This window comes from Cyprinodon variegatus, unplaced genomic scaffold (genome assembly GCF_000732505.1).
Source record: "Cyprinodon variegatus isolate N-32 unplaced genomic scaffold, C_variegatus-1.0 Scaffold347, whole genome shotgun sequence".
Classification (NCBI taxonomy): Eukaryota; Metazoa; Chordata; class Actinopteri; order Cyprinodontiformes; family Cyprinodontidae; genus Cyprinodon; species Cyprinodon variegatus.
Window position 1 is genome coordinate 10,453 of NW_015150800.1, and position 19,448 is coordinate 29,900.

The 19,448-nt window shown below is 38.9% G+C and overlaps 1 protein-coding gene across 3 annotated transcripts in view; it reads right to left on the minus strand.

The window, feature by feature from the left end:
- Nucleotides 1-616: 616 nt before the first annotated feature.
- LOC107091671 (E3 ubiquitin-protein ligase Rnf220-like) overlaps nucleotides 617-19,448 on the minus strand; it is an 80,387-nt gene continuing 61,555 nt past the window's right edge. For 2 of the 3 annotated variants that reach the window (XM_015385733.1, XM_015385735.1), the window contains one exon: nucleotides 1,008-1,064. In XM_015385733.1, the coding sequence (XP_015241219.1) occupies nucleotides 1,063-1,064 (2 nt within the window). In that variant the 3' untranslated portion in view covers nucleotides 1,008-1,062. Of the gene's footprint in view, nucleotides 894-1,007; nucleotides 1,065-19,448 lie in introns of those variants that run through there. The other variant, XM_015385734.1, reaches the window with a different exon arrangement.

The following is a 19,448-nucleotide window of genomic DNA, read 5'->3' on the forward strand; positions in this document are numbered from 1 at the left end:
GTTAAATCAGCAAAACAGTTCAGAACAGGGCTGTAATGAATTCCTTTCAGCAAAATGAGTAAGATGAAAAGACAACACATGATTTAACCAGAAGTCTGAAAGCCATTAGTTTGAATACAAGCTTTTTTTTGTAATGTATTTAATTGTTTTTTTTTTTTTTGTCAGAGCATGGATGCCCAAAGACGGCCCTCAAGGCCCGCTTACCAAGTTTTAGAGGTTCCCCTTCTTCAGCACAGCTGGATTCTATTGATAGCTGATTAACAGGCTTTTGCTGAACTGCAATCATCAGACTCAGCTGAGAACTTTCAATGTTTTAATTTATCTATTCCTCCCAGTTTTTGTGGTATTAAGCAGTAAAATGACTAGGAGAATGATTTTGTTTTGGTCCTGAAAGATTTCTCCATAATGCAAATCCATCTGGACACATTAAACAGATGCACACACACAGAACACCCACACACAGGCAACACATTTGGGATGAACATGGACAGAGACAGAGGTCCCTGCTGGTGCCCAAACAATACATGGAGCTGTGTTATATCTGAGAAGGTGATCAATGATCAGTAAAGATCCTGAATGTGTGGGTGTGTTTAGGAGGTAAGCAGGGGGCAGAAGAACCCAGCAGGTCTGAAACTCTATCTCAGGGCCAGATCATTTATAAATGGGAGAATATTGATGACTGTAGTGTGGGAGGGTGCTTGGGTATGTGTGTGTTCCTGAGAAAGGAAAAGATTGCTCCTGAGCTTGTGTGTAGGTGGGAAGATATCAATGTGCTCCCAGCCTCTTCACACAGCAGAGCAAATTGGAGAAGTTGTCAGGAGTCACAACATGTGGGGCCAGCCAGGGGACGGGGTGGTCTGCAGGCAGGATGGCGCTGACCTGATTAGGAAGCTCTGGGAGATGATGAGATGCAAGCAAAGGGAGAACTGTAATTGATTCACCGGTGGCATAATTGGAGTATTTAAAAAAGCAGCATTAAACTTACTTTTTGGTTAAAGAAAAGGTAGATTTTTTTTATTTGTAGAGTTTTTGGACGATTGTATATCTGGAACCAAGTACTTGCTCTTTAAAAAGACAAAAACGGAAATGTTTATCCTATATTACAGTTTACTTGATTATTTGGCTCAATAGGCCTTATCTGGTTGGAGCAACAATTGTTTTGGTTTTATGTGTTGCCCAGGATTATATGATTCTGTGTTCAAAAACATAGCATACATAAGGCCAACGTTCCTATTCAAACAATGGAATAGAAAATATGCAAATTTCCACCCTTAGATAGCTGAAAAAGATACATAAAATAAGGTTTTTAAAATACTTGTGTAAGAATTTTTGGACTGCTTGTTTCCTTGTGACAAATCTCTCATTCTTTTTTATTTTATATTTGTTTCTTTCTTTGATTTGAAACCAAAATATCTAATAAACCGTGATTTTGTGAACCCCAATAGTAGATTCGGACAAAGATTGGGAGACATTTATACGGTCTTCAATAAAAAAGGTAAAGTTAAAGTAAGCATATTTTATTTGACAAATAATATAGTCGACATACACAAATGGATATTAAATCCTTTCAAGCAAGCGTTATCTATCCCTGTTACCGTGTCTCGATTTGAGTTTTTACTCATGATCATATTAGATAATGAGTCATGACACCCTGATCTAAGTCAGAGTCAGGTCTTCTTAGTCCAAGTATAACCAGCAGTCTTTACATGAGACTTAAGTGGGAATCAAACCCCAGAATGACAGAAAAATCTTGGTCTCAGACTTGAGTCCCACCTCTGGGGATTGGAAACAGCTGTAGAGGCCCAAAAATGTTCTTAAATGAGGTGTTTGACAAAGTTTAAATAGAAGTGAATAAGCTAAGTCAGACCTACTGGTAAATCAGAGGTCTTTACATAATGCAGAGTTATAGTGATTCTTCACTAAGAGGATGGATGATACAAAATATATTATGAGACATTCTCTGAGCATCGTCCATCTAACACCTATTTTAGCTGTTGTACCAGGCCCCATTGAATCCCCCCCAAAACTTTCACTCTCCCACACAGCAACAGAGTGGCTGTCGCTTTGTCTCCTTACACAAACATTCCCACCAAAAAAACTATTTACCCCCCTTTACTTACTAACCTCTTACCCCCATCCAGACTGCCCCCTAAGAGGTTGTATTGGAATAAAAAAGAAGGCTATCCTGCCTAACTTTCTCCCTCCTTTCCTCTATCCCTGTTTTTCCTCCCCCCGCTTTTAAACAATTAAATGCACACACACATTATAACATGCACACACCCAAACTGCACCCAATTGCTCTACAGCTGTACACAAGGTGACAAATTGGGATCTTTGTCCCCTTAAAGGGAGGTGGGGGAACTCCTACTTTGCACACACATACACACATTGAGCCATCGACCTCTTTTGTAAGCAAGTTTCAATGTCCTCCAGACAATGGGCATTGCCCCCGATGTTTAAGAGGAGAAATATGGTGCTGCCTTTGTGGGAGGTAGAGAGCCTTAGTTCATTGAGAGATTGATATAGAGACAGACATATTAACAGGGAGAAGGACAGAGAGTGCATAAGAAAAAAAGAGTGAGGAGAGAAATGGATCAGCTATTCATGACTAACTGTAGCAGCAGCATCTTAAGAAAATGTGGTCACATAGACATTTTGGCTTTACTTGTCTGATAATTACATTTAATTCAATGTCTTTGAATTGACTTCTAGTATGTTATAAGTGCTGGCATCAAGGTCTTGAAAAAAAACAAATTACGTAAATGTGGGGAAAGGGGTAAAGATGTAGACGTAATTCAAATTTGGGTCTATTTTCCAGTTACTGTGGCCGATTTGGTCACAAATGAGTCTTAAAGAATGTCATAAAGGCACCCAAAATAGACAGCGTCTCACCGCATTAGGGATTACACTTCAAACTTCCCAGATTAAATATGCATACACACATGCTCTGTAGGCACAACAATTACGGATATTCAAATCTTAGCAATCTGTGTTTAAAATTGTTTATTTGGTATCTCCTATCAGTTTTTATTAGCTTGGTTTAACATTACATCATGAATTCATTTTTGAGTTGAAAAGGGGAAAATTACCAGAAACACGTGTGTTTTAAAGAGAAATAAGAACTCTAGTTGCTGTTTGTGGAAAAAACATATAAGCAAGCATTTAAGTTCACGTCACCATGAACACAGTGGTTAAAGCATAATACTCTTTCATTGCTGCTTTCCACTCAAAAACTTTGCAGCTGGAATTGCCGCAAAAAGAGATTCTTCAATTTACTAACTTGTGTAGTGGTGGGAGTTGGATGCTCATAGACTAAGAACATCCCTCTCCCACTAAAGCAGACTATCATCCGAGGCTGATGATAGTGAAACCCCTGTTATTCAAAGCAGACATACAGAGCCCATACAGAACCAGCAAAGGTGGACTGACCCTTGGGGTGAAAGAGCTAAGCGTTTGACAGACTCCACCTCTTAACTTGTTAACTTGCTAATTAGACCTCACAGTCACTTCATAGGCCTGGACAATAGACTGCTGGCTGAGCAATGATTGGGTGGTGATACCCCCCACCCCCCTGCCCATCACGAACACCCCACACTCACACACACACACATTGTAACCCTAAAAGCTAACAACCCCCAAACAGGCACAACTGATGTGACCACCTGCCCCCTCTTGCTCTCCAAAGGACAGTGTGTGTTTGACTTTGTGCAAGAGTGTGAGTCTGTGTGTATGTGGTGGAAGCGTTTATGATTGGTGGTCTGGTTTGTTGTGTGTGAGGTCTTGTTGCTACGGAAACGAGAAACAAGGCAGACCTGATATACAGGGTGAAAAGATGTTGTGCCCCCCCCCTCGTCCCTTTCCTCCTATAAGTCTTTTGCTCCGTCTCTCCCTTCAGACCAAATCGAAGCCCCAAAACAGGAAGTAGAAGCAGATATAATGGATGCGTGTTTGTGTATGTGCGCAAGTGTTTGCGTGTGTGTGCTTGTGTGGTGTTTGCCCAATGGTCTCCAGATCGGGGCTAAATGGGGTTAAACATCTATCCATGTTAGAGTCCCCTTCTCTGAGTTCTGTCATTAGCCTGCAGCTTAGAGAGCTATTACTGACACAGCTGCTGCAGCCTGGGTAAACACACACACACACACCCTACTTACACACTCATGCACATTCACAAACATACTTTGTGGTATAGCCAGCCATCCACAGGGGGTTGTGTGCACTGTCTGTTTGAGGAACAAGGTTGCCAAATATCATAAGACCTAGACAGTCAAAGTCCAACTGGCACCCAGGCATTGTTGTTGTTGATGGAAGTATGGGTATGTATGTGTGTAAATGGATTAATAGACACGATATGACAAAAGTAATCAGCCTAATGCATTTTGCTTTGAAACTAATGACGTAGCAAAACCATATTTAAAAAGCTGTTAAATGAATAGCCTCATAATACCCTGTTCAAAATGACAATCACTTGATTTTGGATTCTAAGGGGTTTGGAGGAGCAAATGTATAAAAAAAAGAGAGCTGCTCTACTTTTTTCTCCCATCGTTCATACTTTGCACTTTTCCTTCAGTTCAGTGACATGAAAAAATTACTTGTGCAAGAGTATTGGAAAGTTTGAAAGATCCCCAATAATGATGAGAAAACACATCAGGGAGTAAGATGGCTTTTTTGTGATGTTTTATGTTCTATTTCTTTAATGGTCACAAATTTAAAAGGAACTACCCTTGGCTTAGGTTAAGGAATATTTATCTTCATGAACTCTACCACAATTTGTGTTAATTAGCAAGAAATAATGTGCAAGACACTTTGCAATGCAGTGGCTCCGGTGTGTTTTTGCTTTAAATTTTGTGACCAGCTGGTTGCACATACCATCTGTCATTGGCATTTCACACCCTCAAGCCACAAAGCAGTCTAACCTTTACATAAGTCCACCATAATAGGGCTGTGATTACCCCTCTTGGCAGTCCAAAGTTGTAATAAGAACAGATTGACTTCAACCCCCTTGCTCTCTTGGCCCTTTCAGAAAACACACAGAGATGGGTGAGTCCCTGCTTGAAGTGTTTGGCGAACAACACTATTGTGTGGTTGTACACTTTGTATTGGGCAGGTAAAATCTTAAAGATAACCTAGAGAAACACACTAACTGCAGCAATGCACCTTCCTCCCTGGTTTATAGGGATCCAATCAAAATCTTACATTTACTGGAAATAGATAGGATAAACATAAGCTGTCCAATGGCCTCTCATGAGATTTTTGTTGCTCCCTCTGACCTTTTGGCATCTGGAAGCGCCATGGGAAGCCTGTGTGTTAAATAAATGACCAGGGAGTTTAGCCCATGTGCTAACCATGTTAGAACAACACAAACAGTGTAAGCCCTGCCGGGCAGTGCTCAAGCCTTGCATGGAGCTCCTCTTCTGGGTTGTCTCCCTTGGGTGAAGCCCAGGCTCCACACTGGGCCTTGTATATTTTTTCCTGGCTGCCTCTTTATTTTCGCTCAGCTGAAACCAGTCAGATCAAAGAATCCCTCAACGTTATTTCCCTGAATTCCTACATCTTACGCTACACTGTGTTCCTTTTTAGAGCCACCAAAGTTGAGAAGAGAGATCAGAATTCCAAAGAAGGTGAGAAGAGTTTGACCATATATTTAAAACAACTGACCTTAAAATGGTAGCCTTTAAGTTTATTATGACAGTTGTGAAGGTAAATAGATGAAGAGTGAGAGTTGGAGTAAAAAAATAATTGGGTGAAGAAAAATAAGCCAAACTCTCAGCTGTATCCAGCTAGTCGTGAGTCCATTAGAATACCAGACAATAATTTCAGGGGCACTTTCTTATCTTTGCCCAAAATACTTAATTTTCTTAGATATTACTGCAAACATGTCTTTCATATATATATATTTTTTTATACCTTTCTTTACAAAAACAAATAATATAATTGAATAAGACAGGTTAGATATTAAACTTTTAAAGACTTGGCCAAAACAAGCTACTTAAATGCACAGGCAGGTCAAATCAACAATTAATAAAAAAAAAAAAGACTCTGGAGAAGCAATAGATCACCATGGCTAAGATGGGACAATCTGTTGCCAGGACTTATTCAGTGAAAAATGGTAAGATGAAAAGCATTGTTTAAAGTTTCCCAGGAGGGAGTCAAAATAAACGCATGCCACACTTTTCAGATTTCTACTTAGAGAAGATTTTTGAAAAATTACAAATTCTTTTTCCTTCCGTTTACAGTTAAAACTATTTTTGTTGGTCTCATTGTGAAATAATTGGTAAAAAAATTACTTGTCCCATGTTTTTCAGGATTTATGTCACAGTATGCATAATTAGGTTAAACTAACTATCTTTCATAAAAGCCTCAAACCATAAACGTATTTGTATTTGTTCCACAAGCTTTCCTGTGTATCTGTGGGTATGTAAGCCGTTGTGGGAGCGTGAGGCTGGAAAGCCAGTAAGGCACTAGGTGTTGCCACAAAGGCTTGCTCCAACCGCACCATGAGCGTGCCATTACACCAATAAGCTTCCATCAGTTCCAAAGAATCTAATTAAATTTGGGTTTTATGCTGTTCACTCTGAAACCCAGATTTTCTTTACTGACAATATGCAAACACACAGATTACACAAAAAACAGAGAATTTCTGCAATCTTGAGTCCCTTATTTAGTTGCATCCATATGCATGTGTGCATATGCATTTATTACAACAGAATGGAGCAGTAATCCAGCTGCGCTGTGTTAGACGAAGAACTTGCAGGTTGCTGTGTGTCTATTTCTATACGTTTTTAGGTTGGTGTCAATCATGCTATCTTTGTTTTGTTGTAAGAAAGCCATATTTTGTCTTCCTCACATTCCTTCTCCCTCCAGCTTGCCTGTGTCTTCCCTCTTTTATCCCTCCCTGCTTTCCTCTCCAACAACTCTGGTTGGCATCTGTTAAGCCTCTAAAGAGAAAGCGTCTATGCATGCGTGTATTTCCACGTATGTGTGGGGGTGTGCTTGGGAGTGTATGTGGTGGTCTTGCTGGGTTGGATTTGAACAAGCCCATGCCTGTTCTGCCCCGGTGGCCTATGAAATGAGAAAGGCAGCCACTGTGCTGCAGACCTCCACTGATAAATCTACCAGGGTTACCCCTCTATGTGTGCATCTGCGTGGACATGTGTGTGTGTGTGTGCCACATTTGAGTGTTTGCATACATGTTAACGCGAGTGCCTGCACATGTGCGTGTTTGCGTTTGTGTGAGCAGTAATCATCTGTGTTTGCACCTTTAGCTCTGTGACCGCAGAATAGAGATCTGGGGAGATTTGATTTCATACACCCCAAAGCCAAACCTGTGTGTGACGGTGTCTGTGTGAAATGTTTGTACGCGTGCACCATGTAGTATAATCTCCAGTCATTGCCTAAAATGCATGACATTAAAACACCAGTGAGTCGATTCTTCCTCAGACATTTTTTCTCCTCTTGTCATTTTTCTTTTTTTGAATTCATGTGCACATATTCGTCTCGGGAGAATTAGAGGTCATGTTGCCATCTATGGAGCACTCAAAGGCAGACTGTGATGTGTAAAGTAGACTGAGACGAATCAGACAGTAAAAGAGAGGAATGTAACAAGAAAGACTCAAAGCTTTGGGCCACCTCGCATATGACAGCAGGGTTGGATATTAGAGAGATGATACAACCCACCATTTAGCAGCTGAATTTGTCTGAAGAAAGAAAAAAATCTTAAGTTATTCATATTTCTGTTATTCTTAGTTCAAGTGAAAAAGGGGTTATTAAATTATGTGCTTAATAGCAGTGTAAGAAAATAAATGCAAATGTTGTATTTTTGCTTAATTTTAAATGAAGTATGAAAACATCAGAGCTAGTGTTTCTTGACATCTGCAACAATTATCTCCAAGATTATTGTTTTGTCTTTTTCTGAAACACAATTTCCCATCTGGGTGTCTTTTCATGACACAGAAACGGCTGAACTAGTATTGATCAAACAATAGTATTAGTCACAATGAACAAAGCAATATTCATACTACAGTAGCATTAACTCTCAGTGAAGTAAAAACAAAAATTAACATATTTACATAAACTAAAAATGTTATCCATAACAGAATAAAATTAACAGCTCTTGCTAAATTAATAAAATACATGCAAACCTGCCTATAATATATGTTTTGTGTCTTAAGTCTATCCTAATGTCTGGAAACTGTAATTACTCATACATACTGTAAGTTCCTGTGCACGATATCTGTAAAGAAATCTCTTGTAAAATAAGAGATATATTTGTCCAATTTTCTCAAAATAGAAAATGAATAGAGAACCTGTCAATAAAAAACACCTACGGTTGCTAATCTTCATAAATAAATAATTGACTGCTTTAAATTAACATCCACTTAAACTTTTCTCATTTACAGTCAAATTAACATGTGAACATGCATAGGCTGCTAAACACTACTGGGATTTTAACCAGAAACTGTGTCCATTTATGTGGTAAAACTAAGATTTTGCTTAACAGCAACACCCTCCTGCTGCATCTAGAAAATGTATGAAAAACACACCATGCCTGCTGTTAAGTATGGTGGAGGATCTGTAGTACTCTGGGCCTGATAGTATTCCAAGGGATTTACGAACACCGTAAAATGCAGGAAAACTCTAATAAAAATAAGAAGCTTTCCACTAAAAACAGAAAAAACTAAAATCATTTCAAACCTAAAGTCAATGTGCTATGTAGTTTTAAAAAGCTGGGACTGTGGTACAAAAAGCTTTCAGGTATGAAATTAGTTTTTGGTACTTGGGATGTCTGAGAATGACAAGAAATATAAAGAAATTTTTAACATTTTTGGAGGTGTATCTCAATCCCCAAATCTTTACAACAATGTATATTAATACATTTTATACAAGAGTGCCGAAATTGTTAACAGTAGTTAGGTGATGAGTTAAGAGATTTTAAACCCTTTTTTCAATATGGGTTAAGCCATACAGTTTATTTTTACATTTGAACTCCGACTTAGTGTTTCAATGGTATTTCATGTTCTGGTGCATTTGGAAAACTATACGCAAGGATCTTATTTTTACGCATCAAATGCTGTAGTATGCACAATAGGCTCTATGCACAGCTCCACTACTTCCTGAATTTAATGCAGCTCCTTTGTTTCCTGTCTTTCATGATTGGATGCACTGATTAATCCAGGTGTGTATGACCTAAGTAACTGGCCAGACACACCTGGATTAATCAGTTCGTCCAGTAATGAAAGACAGGAAACAAAGGAGCTGCATTAAATTCAGGAAGTAGTGGAGCTGTGCATAGAGCCCATTTGCCAACCAACCAGGCCAGGGTTCTGTGGACTCATTAGCATGATGAACATAACTCTATCATGCAATATGTACTACTACAAGTCTGTGCTACTGCTATAAAATATGACAGCAATTCTAATTATAGAAATAATGATTAACACTTTCATGCCATGGTATGTAGATGCTCTGTCTTGACTGATGAAGATTTATGTATCTCTGAATGCAATCCAACTGTGTTTCAAATAATAATAAGAATGTTTTTTCAGGGATTTCATAACTCCTCAGGCTTTACAGTACCTGTCAGCTGTAAAGGAGCTTTTAAAGTGTGCGATTGTTCCAGGGTTTTCCCATCAATGTTGTTGATCTGCTGCTACATGAGGAATTCTACAACCATCCTGACTTTCACCAAGGGGCTCATTCAACAAAGCAAATATTGTCACGCACAGACTCAAGTGCACGCTAACGTCCAAACACACCTGTGTTTCCACATATCCACACAAACTCATAATTCATGCACAGAGGCAGAGAGTACATCTTTAGTGCATTTACACACAGACACACACACACAGCTAAGATGATGGGAGCTGTTGAGGTGTTTTATACGAGCAAAGGCCTTTCGCTTGTCTGCCGTATTTTACCTCTTCAGTTTATGTGTGTGTGTGTCCGTGAACGTGTAGAAAAACAGCCTGACACATTATCTTCCAGCCATGACAGCTGTAATTGTGGAGCACATTAAAATGGGTGCAGGGTGACACCTCTAACCACCTTCTATTAAGGAACACACACACACACAGTCAACACACTCAAGCTCCCTTGTGGATATTCTTTTTGGGTCTTGCACATTCTCACACTAATACACATATAAAGGTAGTTTCATTGTGGTCAAAAAAAGGAAATGAGCATCCTTATGCCAGTCAAAGCTGAGTGCTTCTAGGAAGGCCAGCCTTGCTAATGTGTACAAGTTGATGTCTTGATTATACTTGTCAAATATGTCCTCAACAGAAAGGTCTGTCTGAGATGAAAAGAAAGAAGTCTTTCACAAATAGAATAAAATGAATAAGGACGAATTTCTAGTTGCCACAATATTTGGGGTTAAGGCCATGACTGATAAGGGTTGTAACAATAAATCTAGCTCATGGGAATAGGGCATTATTTTAGGCATATTTTAGGTTTTCACAAAAATTTGTAAAACTTTTACCCATTACAATGCCTGTTTTAAAGAATCCATAGTGAGGGTAGAATATTCCAGTGCAACTAGTGTAATTCTAAAATTGCCATAAAGCAAAATAAAGGCTATATATTTTTCCACTAACAGAACAAGGGTTTGATAAAGCAGGTGTGTTTGAGAATCTGATTTCAGGAATGATAAAAGTATTTCCAAATTTAAATGATTAAACAGGACATTTTAAAGCAGATACCAGCTTAAGCATTATTAGTAGCACATAGGAGTCTTAACTTGTCTTGACCAAGTCACCTGATTACCACAACTGAATACCAATATTGTTGTGTTATATTATTGTGACAGCTCACCATTAGTTCTCACGATCCTATTTCATTGTATCAAAGTGATAAAGGTCAAGGCAATTTCAGCATCATTGTGGCATTGGACGAGTACAGATGGAGTTGCGTCCAATTCAAGAGCAAAATATTAAAAAGTGTTTAGAGCAAGACCGCTCTCGAGTACTATTACACTGGGTATTTTTTTCAACCGTGTACCAAAGATGCTTCCATGTCGACTTGCACCGGTTAATCAGCTATGCTCAGTAGTTGGCCCAATTTTATGTGATCCGTCACAGCTGGCGACCAGCCGCTCATTATGGAGACCACCGACTTTTAAACCCCAGTCATTGTGATGCTGATGATTTTTTTCTGAGTGAAAATGCATCTTTCTCCATATTTGTTTTGGTCAGGAGAAACATAACAGTGGGAGTAATCTTCTGACAACACAGGCAGGACATTCTGAGCTCAGGCAGAAGCAGCAGGGAATCGGTGTGAGAACACTGGGAGAGAGAGAACCATAACCAGTAGGAGGGGGGCAGCTGTGCTGCCTTCTGGAGCTAAGGAACCACAGCGGGAGATCATAGGAGCTCACTGGAGGAGCCAGCCAGAGCAGGGAGATAAGGCAGCTGAAGAGGAGACCGGAGAACCACAGTACTAGTGTAACAGTAGTAGTGTAACAGCACTGTGGTAACAGCCCCAGGGCAGGGAAACACTACAGCTGACCGAGGTCAGCTAGGCTAACTGCGGAAGATTGAGGGAACATGCGGGGAAGATCAGTCCTCAGGGGAAACAGCATGCTGAATGCTGGACAGAGGCTACTGCTGGCTGGGAATATTTTGGAAGAGTACGCCACAGAGACTGAGCAGGGAGAGGCCACGTTTAGCCGAGCCTAGCCTATAGAGTCTAACTGCTGGAGGTGGAAGACAGCAGGGGGTATGAAGCACCTGTCAGGCAGACAGCACGGCGGACCGGGTAGAGAATGTGACTGCTAGTTGATGTAGAGGCCGGACCACAGAAGAGACCTTATAGGGATAAATTAAAACATATTTTTTAAAAGCCACCTAAAAAAACTCCAGATCATCCCATACTGATTTTTGTCATCGATGATCAGCTCCAAAAATCCTGACATTCAAAACTGAAACTTAGAGAAAGCTTTTGTAGCTGTCTTTAGCCAAATCTTTATTAGTCAACTCTGTTGATAAAGAAAGTCACCACCAAAACTACTGTGCATTCTTTTTCCTTTCAAAATTTGTCTTAACCAAGGGTACAATTGGTGCCTAAAAGTAAGTTTTTGTATCTTGATAAGCAAGTAGAAGTCCAGATAGATAGAACAAAATTGTTAGAATTGACTTTTTTAGTGGGATGTCACAAACCCTCTCTGAACTCAAATGTTGCCAATCAAGAAAGAGAGTTAGCGGCAAGTAATCCCTAGTTTAAATTTTTTTCCATCAAATCAAATTCGGTTTGTATCAACATGTTTAACAGTTTGTTGGGTTTTTGTGAACATATTAATTTTAAGCACTACCATTTCTATAAAGCTTTCCTCATTTATCTGTAAACACAGACACTCAGACACACAGTGCCATCAATAAAGCTCAAATCTGTGCAGCCGATAAGCCAAAGTCATGGCTTTGATTGTGAACAAAGGCGAGGGCAGCATGTCTTTTATAGATCCCCCCTCTGCTTTGTCCTCACTAAATCTCTTTACCTTTCACTATCTCTCTCTCTCTCACACACACACACACACATGCTCACAAACACACCCACACACACACAGGGGAACCCTTTACTCTACAGGAATGCATGTACACAACCATGCATAGAAAGATTTAACATGGCCAAGTGGGCATTTGGAAGGAGAATTCAATTGGCCTTCTCCCCCACGCTCTGGGCCTCTCAGCCTCTCAGAGTGTCACAGGACATGCCAAGCCTTAATGCCTTCCAATCTTCTCCCCAACACACACTGTCGTCTTTCATTTAAAGATCTGCCGACAGTGATGTCCAGCATCTCCACTCCTCTGTCCCTCCCACTCTCAAGGCTCTTCTTTCTCCTTTAACCCTGTCTCTGTCTTTCAAACACTGGTTATCTCTTCTTCTGTTTCTCACCTAAACCATCTGTCTGTCTCTATTCATCATTTGGATTATGTCTTTGGTTGTTTTAGGGCTTTTCTGTGTTAATTTCTGCTTATTATTAGTTCTTGACTGTCTTTAACATATTCTTCCCTTTCTTTTCAGCATCTGTTCTTTCTGTCATTGATCTCCTCTGTCTCTCTCTGTGGTTTAAATCACATCTAATGCCATATATCAGCAGATTGTGCACCTAGCTCAACTAGCCCATCCTCCCTCCCACTGTGTCCTCTCCTCTCTAACAGCTTTCTATCTATTTGTCTCAGTGTCTGTGGCCACATTGGTACTTTAACTCCACTCTCCTATTGTGCTTTCACCGGCTGCCAGGTTGAGTTTTCAATTGGCCAACAAGAGTAAACACTGGTTGCTGAGCATCAATCACATCAAACACACCGACAGATTGAGAGTGTGAGTCCCCAATTTCACAGTTTCTTCTTTACCACTGCTTTTAGAACACGGTCAGGCCAGTCGAAGGTGAGACAATGCTCATGGTCACAGAGGTTTATTGATAACCAGGTGACTGGATCCTAACCTTATTTCAATGTGATTGTTGGTCTGAAAAAGAGTATTATATAATATTATTAAAGATTTGTACAATAATATGGTTCTCTGCACTATATTGGCAATCCTGGTAAAGATTTGTTCAAAAATCATTCAAGTTTTAAGACCACATATTGTAAAGAAAAGTATTTGTTATATTTTGTTTATTGCAGTTAAACATACATATGCAGTAACTTAAATGCTATTATTCTCTTGTGTTTCTTGAAGAATAGGTAAGAAATATGGGCCTCTTTGTAATGTTTTTTTATGGACATGGAAAAGGTAGGCATGGATTGCTAATTGACTTCTCTGATAATTCGATCAATTTTCAAAGATTCAGCATCATGTACTGCAAGGGAATCATATTTGGCATGCCAACAAATATGGTATTGGCTTCAAAAATATAATTTTCTTTACAACAAAAGAAAAGAAAATTCTATTATTGACATCCTGTAAGGCCAATTCAACTTAATATCTACTCTTAAAAGAAATCTATGTAATATGACTCATAAGAGTATTCAGATGCCATCATCAAAACTTACCAGTTTCCCTGTCCCTGCTAAACAAAAGCAGGGACACAAAATGATGCTACCTCATTCATTTTTTAATATTGGAGTGGTTTGGTATTATTAAAACCCTATTTTAATGAATTGCATTTAGTTCAAAATGATTCAAGTTTGGTCTCCAGAGCAGTTTCCCTACATATGTTGAACTAAAAGTGTCACTTTCTATGGTTGAAGGTTTCTTCTTGCTTCTCTTCCAAAAAGGCCATTTTGTGTAGTGTACAGCTTTTACAACATGTAAAACTATTAATAAGATTTAGAATACTAGTTCATGCAATACTGTGCGATAAGGGTGAATAGAACATTTAAATATGATAATTCTGTTCAGTATATGTTAGATTGGAATTAATTTTGGATATTAGAAAAAAATGGTCCAAAAACTCTACAGTTTTCTGATTTGTTTTGTGGAAAGAAAATCTTCTTTACCTAGTTTATTCCATGTTGATATATTACATCAAATCTCAATCAAATACATTGAGTTTTTCTACAGTAAAGTGAAAAAATTTGGAAAAAGATAAAGTTCTAATTGCTTTTACAAAATCCTGTATGGCTGAGAAGTTTTCATTCAAAATAGATTTGTTGTTTCTTTACAAAAAAGTTAGTAGGTTGGAAGAAGTAGTGTCAAATAAGTGCCTCACTGAAGACTCCCTAAAAAAGAAGTAGGCACAAATATCTGCAACACACAGTGAACTGCGTGGCAGTGCAGAACCCTTGTTAAAACACCTAACATGATTATATGCTGCTGGTGAGTTTGCTCTTATCTACTCTACTTTTCACTTCATCTCTCCTCTCCATACCTCAGCCAACCTTAAAGTGCACACACGTAAACATGTAAACAGACATGGACGCCATTCTGGTTTTAATGTAACACAAAATTATTCCTTCATTATTCTTGGCCCCTCAGTCCATTCCATATGCTCTCATTCCACCAAATTCGATTTTCAGGTTCATATGCACATATTACGGTGTGTTGGTATAAGTGTATGACACCTTTGTGGTTTGCACAACAGTGTTGTCCCTCGAGCGGTAAATCAGCGCTGTGTTAATTGGTAGGAACAACAGCAACACTTTGGCAGTATATAATGTTTTATGTTTGTTTCTTTATTACCATCTTCAGTACTCATTGCCACATCTGTGTGGGGGTGTTTTTGCAAAGTTTGTGTGTATGGATGATATTTGGCTTGTGTGTGTGTGTGTGTCAATGTACTGCATTATGATCATAACGGCATGCCGTAGATGAGAGAGGGGGACTGGAAAAGCACAGAGGAACAAGAGCATGATAAGCTTCTTAACGATGATCACTCAGTGTGTGAGAGTGAGACAACGTGTGCATGGGAGATACACCCGATTGTGTATGTGAGTGTGTGTATGAATCTCTCTTGAGCCTCTCCACTCACAGACAGAACACAATCAACGCACCTCTCATTTGCAATCGGTAATTAGAATGCTAATTAGCCCATGGGAGCTAACGGGAACCAGTGTATTACAAGGGCTTGATTAGGGCTGCTCTATTCCTAAGGGAGGGATTTACACCTGCATGCTATTGGTTCAAACATCTGTCAGTCACAAACTACCAGCCAACTGGGTTTCATTATTACTATAATTAAATAACGTAAATACTGCAAACAACAGTATCGACACAACAGTTTACTTTAATATACTAAACAAAGGATTGAAAATACCAATATAACTAAAACATTTTTCTCCTGTGTAAAATGACTTTGAGTTTGTTATGGATACTAAATTTAAGAGTCAAATTTCAATCGATTTGCACAAAAAAAGTCCAAATCATTACCGGTGCTATTTTGAAGGAGTTTTGTAATGATTTAGAGATGAATTACCGGTAAGTAAACTCTTGCTTTTGCCAATATTAATCCTTTTAAAATCTGTTTTTTTTTTATTGCCTTCAAGTTTTCTATCAACATTGAGAAATACTTCAGAGATACTCTATTTAAGTACAACTTCATTACACCTTTCTCTTGATTTAGCATTTAGAAAATAGCTATATCCCTAATACATTTTTTTATTTCTCCTACTAATCTCAGTCATTCCTTCAGTTGGGTTACTGAACGTCAGAGTCTCCTCACACCCTCTTCATTAACATTTTTGAACTGCGGCCACCAAGTAAATGGAACCGCAAGATCAAAAGCTGCAACCACCGAACTGCTGCAAAGGTTTCTGCCATGAGCTGATAAAATGTTCAACAGCTGTTAAGGCTTCATGTTTAATTTCATTGTAGTTCTTTTCATGTTTTATTCTATTTAATAATGTTTTGGACAAAAGTGCATAAAAGCTGTAAACTTGTATGTGTAGAATGTAGTGATGGTATATTGATTTGATGTGTTTTCATGTTCAAATATGGAAACCTAACCTGTTTAACCCAAATTTTGCAGAGAAAGAATAACAAAATGGGCCTCTCCCTTTTTTTTTTTTCCAATGCCATGAATGGACAAACAAACCTTAACATGCACAAAGTTTAAAGAGCAGATTTCTCCACTGGTTGGCAAAGGGACACAAAGAACAGTAAAACGTAAAGCAAAAAAAAAAAAAAAAAATCCGTTACCTTTTCTGATATCACTGCATTGTTATTCAGCTCCCTATCAAATTTCTTGGATATTTTACCATCTTTGTGCAACTCTGAGCTCCAGTGACCGTCATCGCACTCTGATACACACGCACACAGACTGTGTGAGGCATGACTATCGTATGAGGCCTAATTTTCTCCTCCATTCAGCCAGCAACATAACACACTGTGAGGATACACATGTGCATGCAGCATACATCGTCACATTTGCACACGTACTTTGTCTACATGGATGAGAAGTTGTACAAGCGCGCACACACTATGTCTCCCCTCATCTTTCTGTAAGACAGATGTAAGTGTGGTTGTATGATAGTGGGAGAGCCTAAGTGCAAACTGATATAGAGCACTGTGCATATGTGTCTTTGAGCTTGATGCTTCATTGTACCTCCAGGCTGTAGTAACTGCATAGTGAACCCACCATACATTACAGGCTGTTAACAACACACACACTCAGGTTGCAGCTAAGCACCTGCACTCATGCTCACCACACACTCAGCCACACTTATCAAGATACATTGCCAGCCTATTCATTATTTGCATCGGGACTCTTCAATATTTCAGCAGACCCTTCTAATCCCATTATAGTGACTCTCAGAAGTCAGTGTGCTTGTGTGCGTGTCCATATTAGCAAGCCATACACACTATATTGGAGAGCACAGGAGAGGTTTGCTTGAAATAGTGGGAGAGGAAATCAATCTTGGCAGAGCTAAAGAGAAAATGAAGGGATAAAGACAGAGGTGATAAAAAGGCTGCAGGCAGGGAAAAGGGGCCGAGAGGAAAAGAGAGAGAAAATAAGAGGGACCCCCCCCCCCCAAAAGAGATACATTTTTTCATGTATTTCAAACTTTAAAAAAATGTTCTCTCCTAGAGGAAACTACAATAGAGAGCTACACAAAGAGGTGCATATTGGTGAAACAGAAACTAAAAGAAAACCAAGTGTTAGATGCATTTGAATGCAGCCTCTGATTCTTCCTCAAACCACCTATCATTGTTTTGGACAAGAAAAGACTGAGGTTATTTCAAATACTTTCCAGCAAGTAGCCGAATCTCAATCAGTTTGTATGGAAAGCGTCTTTGAGCAACTTTTGAAGCTTTTGCAACAGATTGGATTAACTTGAGGCTCTCCAACAAGTTTTCTTCCAGGTTTTTTATTTCATTTATCTTGTTCTATAATCCAATTTACTCTTTCCAGAATCCCTGTACTTGCTGAAGGAAAGCACCCCCACATCATGATAATGCCACCATCGCGACTTACTATGGGAATAAGGCATCTGGGAGGTTGTGCAAGAATGTTTTTCTGCCACTCATTGAATTTTTTATAGAAGCTTTGTCTCTATCTTTGCATTTTATTTCTTGTTCTCTGTTTTTTTTTTTTTTTTTATTGACCCTGCTCTCTGAGGCTTATAAAAAAAATCCAAATCACATTTTTAGGATTTAATTTTCTTCAAAAATATTTTCCTTTCAGTAAAAAAAATTAAATAAAAAAAAGTTGTTTGTGAGTGTAATCTGACATAATGTGTAAAAGTTCACGAGCTATAAACACGTTTCTAAAGCCCCCTATGCCGGGTCCCTCACAATGGGGCCTCTAGAACGAAGGTAGGAACATTTATTGCATGGTACAAACTCGTTTGCAGCGTAATTGTTTAAACTTTGTGAGGGGAGGTGCTGTGTGGCCACAGCTGAGAGATAGTTGTAGTGTCATCCTGGCAACCAAAAAACACCCAGGTCACAGTGAAATTAGCACTTTTTACCCTATAAATGTATAATACCTGAAAAAAACATATTTTTTTTGTTAATTGTTTCTTGCACTTCAGTTTCTTGATTTTAAGGAGAAATGTACAAACCTTTTGAATGGTGCAGTTAAAATAACAGCTCAAGAAGAAAGCAAGCAAGAAAGAAAGGAAGGAAAAAAGAAAGAGTGTGTGCATCTGTTTGTGTGTATGACAAGCCACCCATTTCCAGCCTGCTGTTACATATTTAATATGCTGCCAACCCTGCATATAGACCCCTCATTAATGGGACACACACACACTCATACACAGCAATAGACATGAACTGTGTTTCAATTTTAGGTCGTAGAGGAAATGTCACCTTGGTCCCACCAGACGACAAGCGATCTGTAAAAACCTTTGACATGACTACCGTCACCCTGAGGAATTACAGCCTCTGTATGTCATAGTGTGTGTCTGCATGTCCATGTAATAGAGACACGCAATGAGAGTCAAATCAGTGAAAGAAAAAAAACATCAAAGCAAGAACATTAAAGGAAATTGAGACGTGAAGCCTTGAAATAGAACTAGCTATTTTTATTGGTTCTGATTAAGTGGAGCATAGTAAAGTTAAAAAAAGCATGAGGTTCAGTGATAATACTATTTATGTGCATCGTAAAGAGTGAAAGTAAGTCCTACTGATTCATCAATCAGTAGTGTCTGGTTAAAATAGTTTTGTAATCCTTCCCTCCGGAATGGCCTGGGACTGTTTTAAGTACTAGCCACACAAGTTGAGACTATTTCTCTCAGCGACTTCATAAAAAGCCCAAACCCTTCAACGCCACACTTTAATCCACCCAACACACACACACTTAGTCTCCATCTTTTTTTTCATCACTTCCCATCACACGTCTTCTGCCCCAATGATTTGTCATCAGACATTTTTAGATGTTCTTTAAAAAAAAATGTTTATGTTTATGAGAAAAATTAAAGTTCACTTACCTGAAATGAAGAGATAAAGGAGGCGATGATAAAACCACAGGTAACCAAAGGCAAATGGAAAGAAAGAAAAAAAAATCCAGTCAAATTCAACAAGAAAACTAACTTTACATTAAGAACATACTGCTAAGAGTCTATCTACCCTGATAA